Source organism: Terrapene carolina, unplaced genomic scaffold, assembly GCF_002925995.2.
Source record: "Terrapene carolina triunguis isolate 2854851 unplaced genomic scaffold, T_m_triunguis-2.0 Scaffold714, whole genome shotgun sequence".
Lineage (NCBI taxonomy): Eukaryota > Metazoa > Chordata > Testudines > Emydidae > Terrapene > Terrapene triunguis.
This window is the reverse complement of record NW_020665065.1, coordinates 14,579,010-14,597,462: the sequence shown is the minus strand read 5'-3', so window position 1 is coordinate 14,597,462 and position 18,453 is coordinate 14,579,010. Positions and strand designations below refer to the sequence as shown.

At 45.5% G+C, this 18,453-nt stretch overlaps 1 protein-coding gene across 1 annotated transcript in view; it reads right to left on the bottom strand.

The window, feature by feature from the left end:
• Positions 1–17,400, bottom strand: part of TMCO4 (transmembrane and coiled-coil domains 4) — a 79,273-nt gene extending 61,873 nt beyond the window's left edge. Inside the window, exons 1-3 of the mRNA XM_026660048.2 lie at positions 17,284–17,400; positions 7,753–7,937; positions 4,786–4,960 (exon numbers count right to left, since the gene is read on the bottom strand). Of these exons, the coding sequence (XP_026515833.1) occupies positions 4,786–4,960; positions 7,753–7,931 (354 nt within the window). The 5' untranslated portion in view covers positions 7,932–7,937; positions 17,284–17,400. The remainder of the gene's footprint in view (positions 1–4,785; positions 4,961–7,752; positions 7,938–17,283) is intronic.
• Positions 17,401–18,453: the final 1,053 nt, after the last annotated feature.

Genomic DNA, 18,453 nt, shown 5'->3' with positions numbered 1-18,453 from the left:
TTTGTTTCATCGCTCACAATGTTTAAGGTTGTGTGCAGACACAGCATACAGCATACATGATTCAGTCGACAAGCCTCTCTCTTGCCCACCAGGAAGACATTGTGAAGAAAAGCCAGAAGTGTGCATGTTTATAGGGAAAATCTGGAATCTCTTTGGAAATGAAGAGCACAGCTGAAGAACCAGGCTGCTGCCAGGGAGTTTATGATTATTAGTCCCCCTGCGCCTAAGCATAATTTGTGTCCTAGAAACTCTTCCAACCCTCTTTCCACTCCCGAGTATGGGAAATCTGAAATGGTGAGTGAGCTGCTCTTAGCCAATTGCTAATGCAAGAGGGGGAAAATATAGATACTCCCGAACCCAGTGTAACTCCTTGGACTCTGTAATATTATTCCCAGATGGAGAAGGTTCTGCAGTATAATTCAGATGTGCGAATCAGTTACATGAATACAGATGGAGGAAGGAACAACTGGCAGCTAGGGGAGCTGAGGGATAAGAAGGGAGTGACGGGAGGTACTGAGACTTGGTGGAGGGGAAGGGCAGATGGCTCCAGCCTGGGAAGGAGGATTCCCGGTGTTCATATCTGTTTTTGAGATGTTCCAGACCCCCAAGGTCCCTCTTCCTGCTCCCCAGCCTAATCCCGGACCCCAAAGTGGCCACTCTAACCCCTCTGGGTCACGCTCTCGCCTACCCCAGACATGCAGGAGTTTATGCAGGAGTGGAGCCACCCCACAGCGTTTCCCAGTTCTGCCACCCCTGCAGGAATAAACAGACTGGGGAAAAGTCTTTCACGGAAGAACAGGCAAACAGGTGTCAATTTACTTTAAAATCTTTACACATAATTTAAGTGAATGATCAACATTGTTCCCAGCCATCATTTCCAAGTGGATGTTACCCGCTGACCCAGAAAAGAGAAGGACTTGGGCAGCAAACTCTTGGGGTGATTGTTGCGGGATAACAATTCTTGATAGGTTTGACCTAGATGGGAAGCACATTCAATTGGCAGAAGTGGCTTCAATGGGAGTTGTGGGAGGCTCAGCGTTTTTTAAACTAAGGCCACTTATTTAGGTGGCTAAATATGGAGCTTAACTCCAGGCACTCATTTTTGAAACTGTTGGCCTGTGAGTTTAGAGGACTGAAGCAGGTCTCAAAAGCCGAAAGGTGGGTGCAGATATTCCGACTGACTGAGAAACTGGGGCTAATGCTTATATTAGATGCTATAGGTGTGCCCACCTGTTTCTAATTGTCTCAGACTTCGAACTACACTTGGGTGTGCTGTCAACTGGAACAAAACAAGTATCGATTAGTTTAGATCAAAAATAATAGTCTGTTCTTTCTCTCCCTGTCTCATCAGCAGTTTTGTTTAGATGATCTACAAAAGAAAAATGAAATTGGCTTTGTGCCCTTGTTTGCTTCTTTATGATGTATGAAGTTGGCATGAGAGGCTCTTTTAAACAGTCTTATAACGGCTTGTTTTTTACATTTGAAATTCACGTCCTGCTTCTCCTGTAAAACTCTATGGACAACTAGAGCAGTGGTTCTCAACCTTTTCAGAGTACTGTACCCCTTGCAGGAGTCTGATTTGTCTTGTGTGCCCTCAAGTTTCACCTCACTTAAAAACTACTTGCTTACAATATCAGACATAAAAATACGAAAGTGTCATAGCACACTACTACAGAAAAATTGCTTATGTTCTTATTTTTACCATATAATTATTAAATAAATCGACTGGATATAAATATTGTACTTACATTTCAGTGTACAGTATATAGAGCAGTATAAACAAGTCATTGGCTGTATGAAATCTTAGTTTGTACTGACTTCGCCAGTGCTTTTTATGTAGCCTGTTGTAAAACTAGGCAAGTATCTAGATGAGTGGATATACCCCCTTGGAAGATCTCTATGTACCCCTGCTTGAGAGCCACTGAACTAGAGACCTAGTAGTTATGTGACACCACAGATGCCAAACTTGTGAAAACCGATGAAGAAAGGGAAGTGATTTTTATTCAGACTCTTTGGATTTTGTATATTTTTGTTAAAACTTATTTAACCCAAAAACCCAATAAACAGCTGGAAGAAAAGTTGTTTTGTTAAAGATTCAACACCCTTTCCCCAACAACAGAGCGCTTCTAATCCACATTTCAGGGTCACCCAAGGGAGGTCTCTTGAAGAAAAACAGGGTAAAACAGACATTTTAGATATTTCTAAGCCAAAAGTCAAGCAGGAGTAACAAGTTTTCAGCTCTTCTTTACATACCAAAAAGAAACAAAAAAGGGCACAAGCTCATTTTTGCCCTTTCTTCAGGTCACCTTTAATAACTCCCTCTTTAAAACGTTTACTAGCAACTTTAAGTTCCTTACAACAACAAGATTATTTAAATACATTCCAAGAGAGAGTTTACTAGTTTTCATTGACAGTTTATTTTTACCGAGCTGTTTTATGTGTGCAAAGCAATCTCCATTCATAGCATTGCTGCTGTTTTACTTGCCAGAGCTAACTGTCCTTAAAAGATTCAGCTTACCAACACTCAACTGCATTAGTCACTCGAAATGAACATAAATAATACCCATAATCCTCAAGATTTCACTCAATCAACAGATTCTGCTTAAGATACACCGTGAAGATGGGGAAGAGTGCTAACGACATTGATAAGAATCAGCCTCTCTCCTCTCAGATTCAAGGAATGGGGAGAGACATCAGAGGGTTGGGAATTTAAAAGCAGAAGTGTAAGAAAATTAGACCGGGAGAAAAATACAGCATTCAGAACCGACAGCAGAAGATGGCCTTTAATCTGTAATATCCACAAGAACATGTGTCTTTACAAGCGTCAAGATATGACTTATGTTCAGTCCTCCCTGCCACTTCACAACAAAGAAAAGAAAATCTCAGCCCTGGGCAGACTGTGCCCAATGTGCAACAGAAGGTAAAAAGAAGTACTTCTGTACATCCCCATAAACCACTCAGCTACCTGCCTTCATGAATCATTCCTTCAGCATCGTTGCAGAACAATTATTAGGCAACCATCTTAAAAAAGCACACGCCGTAGCACTAACAGGAACTTGTCACTGAATTCCAGAAGTCTATGGTTATCAGAACTCAATCAAACAAATCATAAAAGTGAAGTGAGTACGTGCAGGCTACAGAGACAACAGGAAAGCACAGAATGGCTGGATAAAAGCAGTCAAAGGTTTGTCTCTTAGATTGTTTACCTTCAAGTCACAAGGAAACGCTGATCTCAGTTTGAGTATATGGTGGTTCCCACCCATCAAAGTGTTTTGCCAGCTACATCAGAAAAAGCCTCAGGTGCATCAGTGACCTTTTCCCTATATAATTCCTCATGTGAGCTATGGGTACGTCTATACTACCTGCCGGATCGGGGATCGATTTATCACGTCTCGTCTGGATGCGATAAATCGATCCGTGAATCGACGCCCATACTCCACTTTGGCAGGAGGAGTAAGCGGAGTCGATGGGGGAGCCGCGGCAGTCGACTCGCTGCCGTGAGGACGGCCAGGTAAGTCGAACTAAGATACTTCGACTTCAGCTACGTGAATAGCGTAGTTGAAGTTGCGTGTCTTAGTTTGAACCCCCCCGCTAGTGTAGCCCAGGCCTATTTCAAGAAGTTCAGCTGTTCTTCCAGTGAGGAAATACAACTACTCTAAACCTTGTCTCAGAAACACCGAGAGAATCAGTAGCTAAGACTCCTATATTCTACTGTTCTCTTTGAACCAAAGACACAAAGTCCCTGGACATTCAAGAAGAGTCTCTGTTGTACACCCCTGAGCGACATAAGTTATGCTGACAGAGGCTGTAGTGTAGACATCGCCTTAAAGTAGGTATGTATGCTTCCTTTAAGACCCTTTACACTGCCTGAGCTGAGTAAAGGGGCCTAAGTGTAAATGAGAATCAGGCCCATCATGTCTAAGGCCGGGTCTACACTACAAACTTACATTGGTATAAGTATGTTGCAGAGGCGGATTAACTATGCCAATGGGAGAAGCTCTCCTGGGTGGCGAAGTTGTGTCTTCACTAAAGTGTAGACCTGCCTAAAGTGTTCCACTGATTTCAGTCAAATGTAGATGGGGAGGAGGAGAACAGAGCAGCAGTAGTATGGTAGCAGTGAAAGGGTTAATAGTTTTCCCTTTAGAACGAAGGGCTCTATGCACTGGGCGTACAGCACATTTTGAAGCAGAGAAGGTATCAAAGACTCTAGGCGTCACTTATTCAGTGGAATCTAGCCAGGTCAGATGTCTAGCACTCACACACTATAGGGATGGATGGATGAATGAATGGAGGGGTGGAAAGTCAGTCACTTTATTCGCCGCCCTCCCACCCCCGTTGTTTATTTTTAAACAGAAGGTAACCTGCAGTTTTAAATACATATAGAATTAGGATTTACTATGCCCAATACACTAGAAAGAGAATTTCAACAACAGACAGGCAGCTCTGACAAGGCCTTTATCCACAAGCCCAATGTAAGGCCTGGTCCACACTACCCCCCCACTTCGGACTAAGGTACGCAAATTCAGCTACGTTAATAACGTAGCTGAATTCGAAGTACCTTAGTCCGAACTTACCGTGGGTCCAGACGCTGCAGGCAGGCTCCCCCGTCGATGCCGCGTACTCCTCTCGCCGAGCTGGAGTACCGGCATCGACGGTGAGCACTTCCGGGATCGATTTATCGCGTCTAGACAAGACACGATAAATCGATCCCAGAACATCGATTGCCTGCCGTTGGACCTGGAGATAAGTGTAGACGTACCCTAAGAGGGGAAGGGATGAACTTACTTGCGTAATGACGACTGGATTATTTGCCAAGACAGGATCCTTCAGTAAAATCTGAGCAAAGGTTTCTGCGCCCTCGTCACCCAAACCGCTGGTGAACGCAGTCATGGCAGGCAAGACGGCGTCTGACAACTCAAGCCATTTCACCAAGCCTTCAATGAACTCCATCCTAAAGGCGCTGCATGACAACACAAGCAATACGAGTCAAACATTCATCATTTCCTCTTTCCTAAGTCACCTTCATTTTAGACTCCAGGTAGGATTTGAAACGCTGATTAAGAGGCATTCAAGGCCCAGCCTTAGTCTTCAGCTTCTCCGCTTCAGTTTATTAAAGAAAGACGGTGAAAGCAAAGAAAATTTTTTTTGTAGGGATATAAAAAATGCCCTGGGCTGTCAAGCGAAAGTTTTACATCACTGTTTAAAGGTGACAGTGTGGTCTGGATGTTAGAGTGCAGGACTACAAGTTAGCACTGCTGCATTGCAATCCTGGCTCTTTCATGTCACCTAGGACAAGTCACTTAACCTGTCTGTGCCCCTCTCTGTTTTAGGAAATCGAAACACTTGGATTCTTCACAAAGGTGGTGCAAGACATAATGTAATGCATGTAAAGCAGTGGTTCTCAAAGCTGGTCTGCCGCTTGTTCAGGGAAAGCCCCTGGCGGGCCGGGCCGGTTTGTTTACCTGCCGCGTCCGCAGGTTCGGCCGATCACGGCTCCCACTGGCCACTCCAGGCCAATGAGAGCTGCAGGAAGTGGCGAGGGCTGAGGGATGTGCTGGCCACCCTTCTCGCAGCCCCCATTGGTCTGGAGCGGCGAACCGCGGCCAGTGGGAGCCGCGATCGGCCGAACCTGTGGACGCGGCCGGTAAACAAACTGGCCTGGCCTGCCAGGGGCTTTCCCTGAACAAAGGGCGGACCAGCTTTGAGAACCACTAATGTAAAGCACTTTAGAGATCTTTATTGATTTTTCTTGGCCTTTCACCGGGCCTTACTTTCAACTTCTAAAGATCTCTAGTTGTTCACACAAAAATCAAACCACCAATGAAAAGTCAGCAGAGGTATCTGAACATGATCAGCCTTTTGTGTAGGTAAGGAAGCAGTCTGGAGTGGACAGTACCATTAAGCTTTGTAGGCCTGGGGCTTGGCATCAGCAGTGTTAAGAGACTCACTTTGCAGTGAAGCATAAGGAAATTTTAGATGTAAAGTAAAGTAAATATGGTCAAGAAAATAACCAAGAAAACCCCTAATATCAGTCTTAGGCTGTATATCTCTCCTTACTGTTCCAATGCGCTATGGAAGCACAAACTCAATACGAATAATACTGTTACATTTCAGAGGCTCTGGCTGTGGGAATCACAGAGAAATTGGGTTTAAAACAGCTGAAAATATAAGTCAAGACCTGCATTTTCTTCCCTGCCAGAAATTAACATTGTCTAGGCATCAAACATAAAGAAATGCTTATGACTTGTAAGCTCTGTATTGACGTTCTGGGATATGGGCTCCCCTTGTGAGTTGCCGCGAATGGGGATGGGAGTAAGTGGCATGCTCACAGGGAAGAATAGTTAATCTCTGTCTCTGTACCAGCAGAATGCAATGCCCGCTGTCCTGACCCAGGATCTAAAGACACAACTGAGGCAGCCTGATAGTCCAGGACAGGGGTGGCCAACCTGAGCCTGAGAAGGAGCCAGAATTTACCAATGTACATTGCCAAAGAGCCACAGTAATATGTCAGCAGCCCCCATCACTCCCGCCCCCCACGCCTCCCACCCACTGGCAGCCCCGCCGCACCTCCCAATCAGCTGTTTCGTGGCGTGCAGGAGGCTTGGGGGCGTGGGAGGAGCGAGGGCATGGCAGGCTCAGGGGAGTGGGCGGGAATGGGTGGAGTGGGGGCAGGGCCTGTGGCAGAGTCAGGGGTTGAGCAGTGAGCACCCCCGCCGCCCCCCCCCCCGGCACATTGGAAAGTTGGCACCTGTAGCTCCAGCCCCGGAGTCGGTGCCTAGACAAGGAGCCGCATATTAATTTCTGAAGAGCTGCATGTGGCTCCGGAGCCCCAGGTTGGCCACCCCTGGTCCAGGAGACTAAGGGAAGATTTGTTTCCATGTTTTATTCGCGGTTGTATGGTGTATTCGACACTGTAAGGAGAAAGGGTAAAATTTTCAAAAGTGCCAACGTGACTTGTGCCATTTTCCCATTTTCAAAAGAGATTTAGGAGCTTAAGTCTCATTAAATGCCTTAGGGCTTGTCTACGTGGGGAAAGAACTATAGTGCTGTAGTTATACAGGTATTCCACCCCATGCGCACATGCTTATAATAAAAGACTGTCCACACTAGGAGTTACACCTATAACTATAGCAGTATAACCATAGTAGCACAGTCATGACAGTACATTTCCCAGTGCAGACAAGCCTTGAGATTTAAGCGCCCAAGTCACTCGGGCACTTCCAAAAATTCTACCCCAAATCTCTTTCATGGATGCCCAGCTGATGCACATTTTCTTCATTTTGAGAAGATCTATAGGCATTTTGCAGGATCCGGGTAAGTGCAACCTCTTTGATCAGAAAAAATACAGGCCACTGTTATCTTGGCCATGACAAACTCCTGCAAGATTTCACTGGGGAAAGCTCACAAGAAAGCTTTTTCCTGTAAGATTTCAGAGAGATCACAGGCTCGGGCCTTTCCTGAATCAGGGATGTACCTTCAAAAGCAAAGGATCTGAACCTGTGTGGAACCTCAATTCCCATAAACTTCAGCACCTCAAAGGAGCTGGTCTAAAACCTCTGATTTAACCAGCCTGCCCCATGGCATACTTAAGAGTCCTCTTCCTTGGCCTTTGGAAAGACAGCCTCATGCCACCACTAGAGCCAGCATGGCGCTCTTTTTCTATATAATCTAATCTATCCCACGCACATGATTGGCGTGTTATCAGAATCTGTCTCAGCTACTGCACAAAATCTGCTTTGTGCACCATCCTACCTTTGCTCCTTTTCAGGAAACAAGCAAGCCAGAGATATCCCACAGAGAGCTGCGTATGCAAACCTTCCTGGTTCGCCCAGCTGTTTGCCCACAAGCTCACACGGCTCCTTTGCATCCGTCTGTTCAGCCATCCTGAGTCGTCTCCAAGCCCACCTGCTCCACTTCTGTTCCTCGGCCATTCTCACCTGTCATTTCAAAATAATGAAAAAAACAAAGGTATGTGAAAGTACTGAGGAAAGTGACTGATAGATTTTCCTTTCCAGTGATTGCACTTCCTGGCTCTGTCTTTGATTGAGTCTGCCAAGGGCAGCCTTGTGTGTTTACCCAATGGTGTGACATTGTACAAAACACACTCAATGTGGCTTCAGGCTTCACCTTGTCTTCACCTTCAACAATTATCAAGTGTTTCCATAATACAGTTAATTATTTACACTTTACACAACAGATCAGAAATCCACTTCAAGCTGCAAAGGATCTGGGCTCATTGAATACTAATGAAGCATATGCCTCACACAGGCAAACCACTAAATTAACATGTAGTACAAAAGCCCTGCCACTTATCACAATGACTAATTTATTGCAGTCTGGGAATTTATACACCCGCCCCTCCCCAAAACCAAATTACCCCTCTGTTCATTATGCTGGAAGCATTTTATTCAGGTAAGAAAGTTCAGCTCAGAAGCAGTCTCTGATTAAAGGGAAAACTTTTGTTTTCTAATGGACTTTCCTGTTGCGATTATTGGATTTTCTACATCCCATCCTGCTTCCTATACTCTGCTCAAGGCTCATTCTTCACTGCTCCCTTTGCATCCTTTGTCCACTGCCAGCTCAAGTCTGCTTGGCTCAACCTCCCAGTACGTGTTTCCTCAAAATAGTCTTGCGCTGGCCCTCTGCACAGGGATAAATTTCTTCCTATATTCTCCTTGCTCCTCTTTCAAATCCCCCATCTATTACCCCCAATTCTCCCACCCACCTGTTCCACAATGCTTATGTGTGTTGATTATACACACACCCCCATTGTGTGCTCTATGTGTTAATCATAACATACCTATTTTTGCTTTTAAGGTCCAGTCCCACACCCAGTTAAGTTGATGGGGGTTCTGCTACCAATTTCGTCAGCGGTGATTTCAGGATCAGAGTTTGTAAGATTTGTGGTAGCAGGAACTTTTGTTCTGTTTTGATATATGCAACTTTGCTACCGTAATGCTTTAGGCACATCTATGCTGCTAGAGAAAGGAGGCTAATAATTTTGGCAATAACCAGAACAAAGGAAATCATAGAGTGGTGTAGATTTTCAAACATTTAGGGTTTTACCATAACAATGGTAAAAGGGTGGGTTTAGATATGCAAATAGGCTTTTAAACCGCCAAACAACGCATTAGGGCCCTGATTTGGCAAGAAAGTTGTATTCTTGCCTGCACTTAAATTCCTAGCTGGGTGCTACCTGCGGCTAGGTGTGCCAGTCAAGGTGTGAAAAATGTTCCCTCTAGGTATGCATCACGTTGTGTGTGCTGGGCAAGGCATGAAGGGCCTGATTCGAAGCTCATTGGAGTCAATGGAGAGACTCCCATTGACTTTACCAGGCTTTGGGTGAGGATCTAACTGGTCCAGGGCAAGCTTTAAGGCAGACTGCTGTGGCTAGCATTAATCAGACTAGGAATTTCAGAGTGGGCAGATGTGCACAGACAGCATCCATGTGACAATTTCTCATAAAGGAGTGCAGAATGGGACCAATCACCATGGGTGGGGTTGGGAAGGAATTTCCCCCCAGGACAGTGACCTTGGGGGTCATTTGCTAGGACCATATCGGTACATCTCACCTAATCAATTCTCTGCCACTGCAGGGGCCTCAGGTAATGGTGCACCTCGGTTTATCCTATTCTCTGCCTGTGGCACACAAGAGCGTAGTCTGTTGAGGGCTGCAGTACTTTGGTCTAATTCCAGATGTTGGGTTTAGCGTGTGGGTGGCTGGGTGGTATTAGAGGCCTGTGATAGACTGGTCTAACTAGATGACCTGACGGTCCCTTCTGACCTTAAACTCTCTGTTTAAAAAGAATCATTCATTAATCAGTATCCCAAGGCAGCCTGGGTTTGTCTGCAAAGGGGGAAGAGGGCTCCTCCCGATTCAGAATCGCCTTGACGTTATTTCAGAAATATGCCAATTCAAGTCCTACCCTATGTAAGTGCTACTGTTTAAATGCCATGAAAATCCATCGCTCTCTTCAAGAGCTGGTGATCGCAATGACTCATGCCCCTGTCTTTCTGGAAACTGAGGCCCCTCCCATATGCATCTCCTGGTTCTGTGACTTGACCATGCAGGTCTGAGGTATCTCAGTGCATTTCCATGGAAACAACACAACGCAGGAACCCAAAGTCCATAAACGAACAAAATAATAAAACTGCATTAATTCTCTGTACGGACTAAGAAGGGCAGGAGCTGACACATGATTCCCAAGGGATTGAGCGGTCTCCTCAGCTCCATTGCTGGCCTTGGGTGAGGTTCCATCTTGGGCATGTGACGTTTGGGTCAGCACCGAGTCACCACTTACTAGGTTAAGCTGTAACTCTGAAGAAGGGAGCTAAACCTTCTCCACTCGCTAACAGTTTTCTATGAAATCTCAAATGATAAAAAAGTCCCTATTTGTCTCACTGCCTCACATGCTTTTCCTTGTATGCTGCTGATCTATCAGTTCAGGCAGCTTGTCGTCTCTATGACAGGCCATGTGTTCAGCCATGGTTTTCAAATGTGGACAGGTGACTTGCAGATCTCCACCGCACTCACACCATTTAGTGTAAGGCTTAGCAAAACCCGCACACTTCATATCATGTAGCTAATCACAAAGCTCTATTTTGGGGCAAACAAATCTATTTTACAGCATTAGCTAGAGTCTGATCCCCCTAAAGCAGGGGTCAGCAACGTTCGGCATGCGGCTCGCCAGGGTAAGCACCCTAGCGGGCCGGGCCAGTTTATTTACCTGCTGACATGGCAGGTTCGGCCAATCGCAGCCCCCACTCGCCGCGGTTTGCCGTCCCGGGCCAATGGGGGCGGTGGGAAGCGGCGCGGGCCGAGGGATGTGCTGGCCGCGGCTTCCCGCTGTCCCCATTGGCCCGGGACAGCGAACTGCGGCGAGTGGGGGCCGCGATCGGCCGAACCTGCCGCGTCAGCAGGTAAATAAACTGGCCCGGCCCACTAGGGTGCTTACCCTGGCGAGCCGCGTGCCGAACGCTGCCGACCCCTGCCCTAAAGTGTCATCCTGACTCCAACTTATTGAATAAATTGTTCCCATGAAATAGCTCATATTTCAAGTGCCAGCAGTTTTTGCAAACCATAGCTTGGCATTTCTGTTATCAGCCCTACAGACTTGCAGATGTGAGCATATTATTATAACAAACAAATGACTGGAAAAATCCACTTGCTCCCAGCGAGAGCAAAGATTTTCTTGGCCAGTGAAAGGGCCCAAACTAGCAACTTCTGGAGAATTTAATACAGACCTAACTTTCCTGAACAGCTCTTAGGATATTATGATGCTGGGTATTACAGGAAACCCTAAGAATGACAGATTCCAGGGGGAGAAAATAGCATTCAGGTGTCTCTGAAGAGACAAAAAGTTCCTTCTCCCTGCCAGCCACTAGAAGGGTGTGGGGAGTCACATTTATTGGGTACTATCATCCATAGGCTGACACCAAAAATGGAGCAGCTGAGCAGGTTCTAGAGACAGTATCCTGGGAGAAATGCCATCTGCAGAAGCTGGGATTGCACAGTAGGTGTTTTCACCTTTACATTTAATTCCAGATATAATGTGTCTGCTAATTTTTTGACTGGATATACATTCCCGGGACACGAATGCTCCCATTCTGAACAAAGTTCAGTGTACTCCCTTACTAAAAGTCACTCTCCCCTTCTTCACGTGGGGAGCCCCTGTTTGTCCAGGAAGTTTCTGCACATTGTTTTCAATCTATTTATGATCTACCTCATTCTTGACTCTAGTGTGTAGTACAGTCACCTGCACGATCTAATCTTTATTTCCTGCTAGTGTAACCAATACAACCAACTGTAGAAATGACACTACAATAGCTTCTTTGTACGTAACCTTATTCCATAAAACTCAACAAACAGATCATTAAAAAAAGGATTTGGGAGTTTCGCACCAATGATGTTGAATTTGCTGAAAAGTTATTAAGGTTCTAAGAAGCCCTATTCTCTGTGTTCTGCCATCCACAAATCAAAGCTTTGAGGTGATATTATGGGCAATAATTTTCGAACGTGGGACCCCACAGTTAGGTATCTAAGTACACCTCTACCCCGATATAACGCAACCCGATATAACATGAATTCGGATATACTGCGGTAAAGCAGCGCCCCGGGGGGGGCGGGGCTGCATACTCCAGCGGATCAAAGCAAGTTCGATATAATGCGGTTTCACCTATAACGCAGTAAGATTTTTTGGCTCCCGAGGACAGCGTTATATCGGGGTAGAGGTGTATATATAGGTATCTAGAAACAGCTGGATTTTCTGAAGTGCAGTGTCAGGAATAACAACATCTGGTTTAGTCAAATTCAACATATTGGCCTACCTGATAAACAATCACACCCTGCTGCTATTGAAATCAATGGGTAGAGCCCTGCAAATCTGTAGATATCCGTGAACCACGTTTGCAGATCACGGATCGGATGCGGATACATATTTTGTATCCACGCAGGGCTCTATCAATGGGAACTGCAGGAACTCAACACCTCTGAAAATCAGGCCACTTAGTTCGGTGCTAAATTTGAAAATTTTGGCCTGGGTATTTTGCCACCGACTCCAACGGGAGTAAATTGGTCCCATAGGCAGGCTCAGATCCTGAGGATTATATTCGGCTTGTTTCACTGAAGTAGGTGCCCCTGTCTCAAGCAAGGTAATCCAGCAGTCCAAAGCATTTCCATAATCTGAGCTGTCACTTGAAAAATTTTTACCAGCAGCTTTTCACATAAAGTGCCCTTTGTTGTCTTGAAAGGTGCTGTAGTTTATATAATGACTTCAGCAATCCTATTTAAAAAGTAAAATAATAATCCTACATTAAAGCTCCACAGCTGTAAAACACTAGAGTGTTCCCTACCGGTGGAAAAGCAAACACAGGCATGCTAGCTTCACATTCGCCTCAATGCTAAAATATAGATGCTTGGAACTGCCAACCAGCAGAACGGCTTAAATCCTTGGAACCCTCAAATGCACCTGAGCCATCTCATTGACCCAGTGGGGTTGCATCGGTGCAAAGGAAGACACAATTTAGCTTTTAGTTTCTGAGTCTCATTCCCCAAGAAAAAAGGAGCGGGAATGATTAGAAGGGAGGAAGCAGGGACCTCGGATGCTGGAGGGATGGACTGTCTTGCATCACACAACAATACCTGAGTAGCATTGAGGGGCTCTGTACTATCTCTCACCGTATTATTTGTTAAGAGCTGACAGCATGCTCAGAGCTGTATAGATCATGGAGGAAATCCCAACCAGTTTACAGTAAAAGGCTCAAGGCCTGCAACTGGGTTGGCCTGGGCAGACTTTCTGACCACGTGGAGACTCACTGAAATCAGTGTGGTCTACGTGGCAGCAAAGATCTGCCCACATGGATCCGATTGCAAGATTAGGATATAATAGACATACACTAAACAATATTACAGACACACAGAGCACAAGGTGACCATATGATGGATTCAATGCAAAGCAGGGGAGCATATTTAACAAACAAAATTACAACCAGATAATATATTCTTCTTCATGATCATTAAATAATACCTCCAGATTGCCTAGCATTGGGCTTGACTCTGCAAAACCTTACTCATGTAAGTAATCTTTAATCACAAGGGCCCCAGTCCAGGAAAGCACTTTAGCATGTGTGTAAGTCCCTTTCTATTTAGGAAACTATTTAAATACATTTGTAACTTTAAGATGGTGTAAACTTCAGTGGGATTGAGCACTTTCTTAAATTGGGGTGCTGTCCTGAAACGTGGCCATAAAAGCGCTCTGCTGGTGTCAATAGAATGAGGGAGATTTTATTTAGGTTTCCCTGATTTAGTCTTTAGGAGGAAAGGCACAATAAGGTTAATGGATGTCTTTGATAAGAGAATAGTTATGCCTTTTTCAATGATAAAACAAAAGCACTGCTGTCAATTTCTATCGCTCAGCTATTACCGGATGTGGAGAAATGCAAAGACTGACACACCGTATGAGACCAACAGACCGTTTAGTCCACTATCCTCTTTCTAGCAGTCTCAGATGCTTCAGAGGAAAGTGAAAAAACCTCAGAAATGGGCAATTATATAATAAACTGCCATTAAGGGAAATGTCTTTGTAACCTCAGGCAGTTAGTGATTGGTTTATCCCTTCAACCATGCGGGTTGTATCCCTTATATTTTTTTAATCTTATCTAATGTAACTGTGGATGCTCTTACTATTCATACCAATGCCTTATTATTCCTGTAAATGCAGTTTGGACAAACGAATTAAAGGAACTTCAAATGGGTATTTTGGAAATTCTAATTTATACAGCTTTTAGAATAGCAGTCACAAGAGTTATTTCAGAGGGGTAGCCGTGTTAGTCTGAATCTGTAAAAAGCAACAGAGGGTCCTGTGGCACCTTTAAGACTCTTAAAGGTGCCACAGGACCCTCTAAGAGTTATTTCAGATGCTGACAGAAAAATGCAATGCAACATTAAAAACATCTTATCCAGATGAAGATTGTAATTTGCTATAACACCACCTAACTCTTATCTTTCATCAGTAGATCTCAAAGTTCCTCACAACCTTTTTAGTGTATTTGTTATCCTCACAACACCCCTACATGGCAGGGACGTGTCATGAGCCTCATTTGTAAACTGAGGTACAGAGAGGCTAAGTGATTTGCCCAAGGTCACACAGGAAGCCTGTGGCAGAACAGGGAACTGAACCTGGGTCTCTCAAGTCAGTGCCCTAACCACTAGACCATCCTTCCTCTCGAAAAGCTGGTTAAGGCCATAATCTTGAAAACATTTATGAACATAAGCAGCTTTACGCACATGAGTTCTCTCATTAACTTCCACTGGACTACTCATATAAGTCACACACACGTTTAAGTGCTTGCATAATCTAGGTCCACGACGCAGAAGCACACAATAAACATTTACTTTTCAGAATGGATTATACATCGACATAAAACATACAAATATAATGTAGAATTCCGCTGCAGAGCCATATACTTAATGTAAACCACAGAGTACTGGAATCAGGACAGTACCTGGAAAATCTCAGCTTTCTTTAAAAAAAAAAAAAAAGTTTTTGCTAGTACTCATGCTTGCAGAAAAAAGCTTAAAAACACACAGCATCCTAAAGACCTGACAGTGATTACACCCCTCTACTGCCTTCCCCAGAAAGTCACCTTCAAGGCTCTGTACAACTCAGCTCTTGCTGTCTCTGTTCGCATCTCACTGTACTCCCCCTTCACTCTGCCCACACCTAAGAAGCCCTAAAGGTTCAAAAACACAAGAGGCAAATAAAAACAATCCAAAGTCTATTTTATTTAAAAACTCATTATTTTAAAGACAAACTCATGATTTTTGCAGCTTGACTCACAAAATCTGAACATTTGGGGTTGACAGTATTGGTATTATTTTATTGGGAACTCATGCAAAGCTCACTGATCTCACTGGTCTTTAGATCAGGCCTTTTTTTCCATTCGGGGTGCACAAAGGGCCAGCAAAAGGCCAACGAACACTTACATCTAATTTAAACCCTCAGAATAGGGATCAAGTGGGATTTACATGGTGCATAGACCTTTCGTAGATTTTAAGGCCAGAATGGACCATTATGATAATCTAGTCTGACCTCATGTATAGCTCAGGCCACAGTACTTCACCCATTGAAGCTGTATCAAGCCTATAACTGCCTGTTCAAGCTAGATCAAGTTTTTAGAAAGATGGCTAATCTTGATTTAAAAAATTAAATGATGGAAAATCTACTACATCCCATGGTAAATTGTTCCAATGATTACCGTAATTACCCTCTCTGTTAAAGATGTATGCCTTATTCCAAGTCTGAATTTGTCTATCTTCAGCTTTGTGCTGGTCCTCAGAGGAGTGAATTTCACTTTCAGAGATCAACCAGAGACATTTAAGACAATAGGGGACCCATACTGATCTTAAATTGGATATAATTTAATATTATAGTATCATGGAGTAGCCGTGTTAGTCTGTATCCACAAAAACAACAAGGAGTCCGGTGGCACCTTAAAGACTAGCAGATTTATTTGGGCATAAGCTTTCATGGGTAAAAAACTCACTTCTTCAGATGCAAGAAGTAGTAGTGGGTTTTCTACCCACGAAAGCTTATGCCCAAGTAAATCTGTTAGTGTTTAAGGTGCCACCGGACTCCTCGTTTTTGTTTGTTTATTATAGTGTTTCCTGTGTAGTTCTGTGAGTGCTTTTTATTTGAGTAAAATAAGTGTAAATATTGTTTTAGATAAGATGTTAGAAAATAATATTTAATAACAAAACAAAACACACAGCACTTCCCTGGGGAGGAAATTGACATGAAGGAAACTTATTTTCGGGAGGGAGGTAAAAAGGAGTAGATGCCTGCTACAGGAGGCCAGGGAGGGAAGCACTAGCAGATTAATAGAAAGGGAGACGTTAGGTATGAGGCATGGGACGAGCGAAGGGAGAGTAGAGATGAGAGCAGAGACCAAGGCTCTGCACCGTTCTGCTCTAAAGTGTCTTGAAGGGAAGGTAGCAGGGAGCCAGACGGAGTGACAGGCAGCGGCCGTGTTTCAGTAAGATTCCAGGGGAGAAAGCACTTCTTATTAAAGCATGAAGATGGTTAAACGTGGAGCCGTACTGTGGGACACAGTAAAGCAGATGGTGGATCTCTGAGTGGGGAATGTATCAGTGCAAATACAATTCTTACCCCATGAATCCTAAACACCCAGATGGATAAGATTGCTTATACACAGGATTAGATCCAGAAACCAGATCCACCCAGGGTGCAGGAAGGCTCTTGTGTGCATGTGACCTGTTATCACCCACTGAACAGGTGCAAGGCTGGGGGTGATATGGAGTGAGGGTCCCATTTCCTCCATTCCCCCCCCCCACACACACACACCTCTTTCCAAAAACTTTTTACACTCACGCTGAATTCCCCGTCCAGGCTCCTGCTCCGACAGCAGCAGCTCCCCTGTGGCCCCCTAGGGTAACTAGCCGGGGGCAGCAGAGTGCACGGTTCCCCAAAGGGCTCAGACTCGGGGGGGCGGCTCCAGGACCCCCCCCCCCCTTTGGGCATGGGGGGGGGGGGGGGCAGCGAAGCCCTGTCTGAACCTGAGCCCCAATGTGGGGGGCGGGGGAGCCACCTCTGGATCTAGGCGCGTGAGGGCAACTCCCCGCCCTGATCCGCCTCCCCGGGGAGGGGAGCCCCCCTGCTCGGACCCCAGTGAGGGGGGCTCCCCCTGGACCCCGGGCTGGGGGAACCCGCCCCCCACGCATGTCCGGGTCCGAGCCAGGCAGAAACGACCCATCCCTTGTCCTACCGTGCGTCTCCACCCGCAAACCGTCAGGGAGGCACCGTGCTAAGCCGCCATCGCTTCCCCGCTCTCCCGTCTCCTCAGGCCGGCTCGGTGCTCAACCCCACCCCGAGGCTCAGGGACGCCGAGAGGGCCCGAGTTACGCAGATCGCGTAGGGGGAGCTATTGCCAAACGGTGAATGCGGCGGCTGCCTGACGTAGCCAGCGCGGAGGAGCGAAACGGCTACGCAAAGTGCGTAACGGGAGCGGGGCGCTCCGGCTGGACTTTGAGCTCCAGCTCGGCCGTGTGGCTGGGCCCTTGTCAGGAGGTGGCTTGCTCCAGGCAGGGCCGGGCCCATTAAACACCATCGTAGTAGCATGAGATCACCACACAACTCTCCATAGCCTAGAACAGGGGGCTCCTAGCCTGACTCTCAGTTTCAGGTACATGTGGAGCCAGACACCTCAGTGGGCCCCCCCCTCGCTCTAACTCAGATGGGCCAGGATCCTCCCAGCCAGCCTTAATCTTCGTTTGGATAAATTAAATAGTTACAGCTTCTTAAGTCTTTCATTACAGGGCATGTTTTCCAGACCACAAAACGTTCTTGTAGCTCTTGTCTGAACCCTTTATAATTTTTCAACCTTCTTTTTGGTGTGTGGACACCAGAACTGGACTTACTGAGTCCAGTAGTCTTACTAATGCAGTATTCAGAGATAATCCCTCCTCCCCACTCCTACTTGGCATTCCTCTTTTTATGCATCCAAGGATTGCGTAAGTCGTCTTAGCTATAGCATCATAGTGGGAGCTCATGTTCAATTGGTTATCTACCATGATCCCCAAGTCTTTTTCAGTGTCACTGCATTCCAGGGTACAGTTCCCCATCATCTTTGTTCCTAGATGTAAGATCTTGCATCTGGCTTTATTAAAACTCATGTTGTTCAATGAGCCCACCCAACCAAGTGGTCCTGATTGGTCAGTATTGTCCTACTTGGCCACATGCCAAACATATGTGTCATGCATCCCAAGGGTATAACTGCCTATGGGCCAGAGTACAGTACTAGAATCCGGGTGTTTTCTAGGCCTACATCCTCCTGGGACACTGACTCATTTTGTGGTTTGTGGAAGGCAATTTTAACGTCACTTCCTCAATTCCCTGTCGGTAAAGTGGGGATGATCATATTTATTTGTCTATCTCA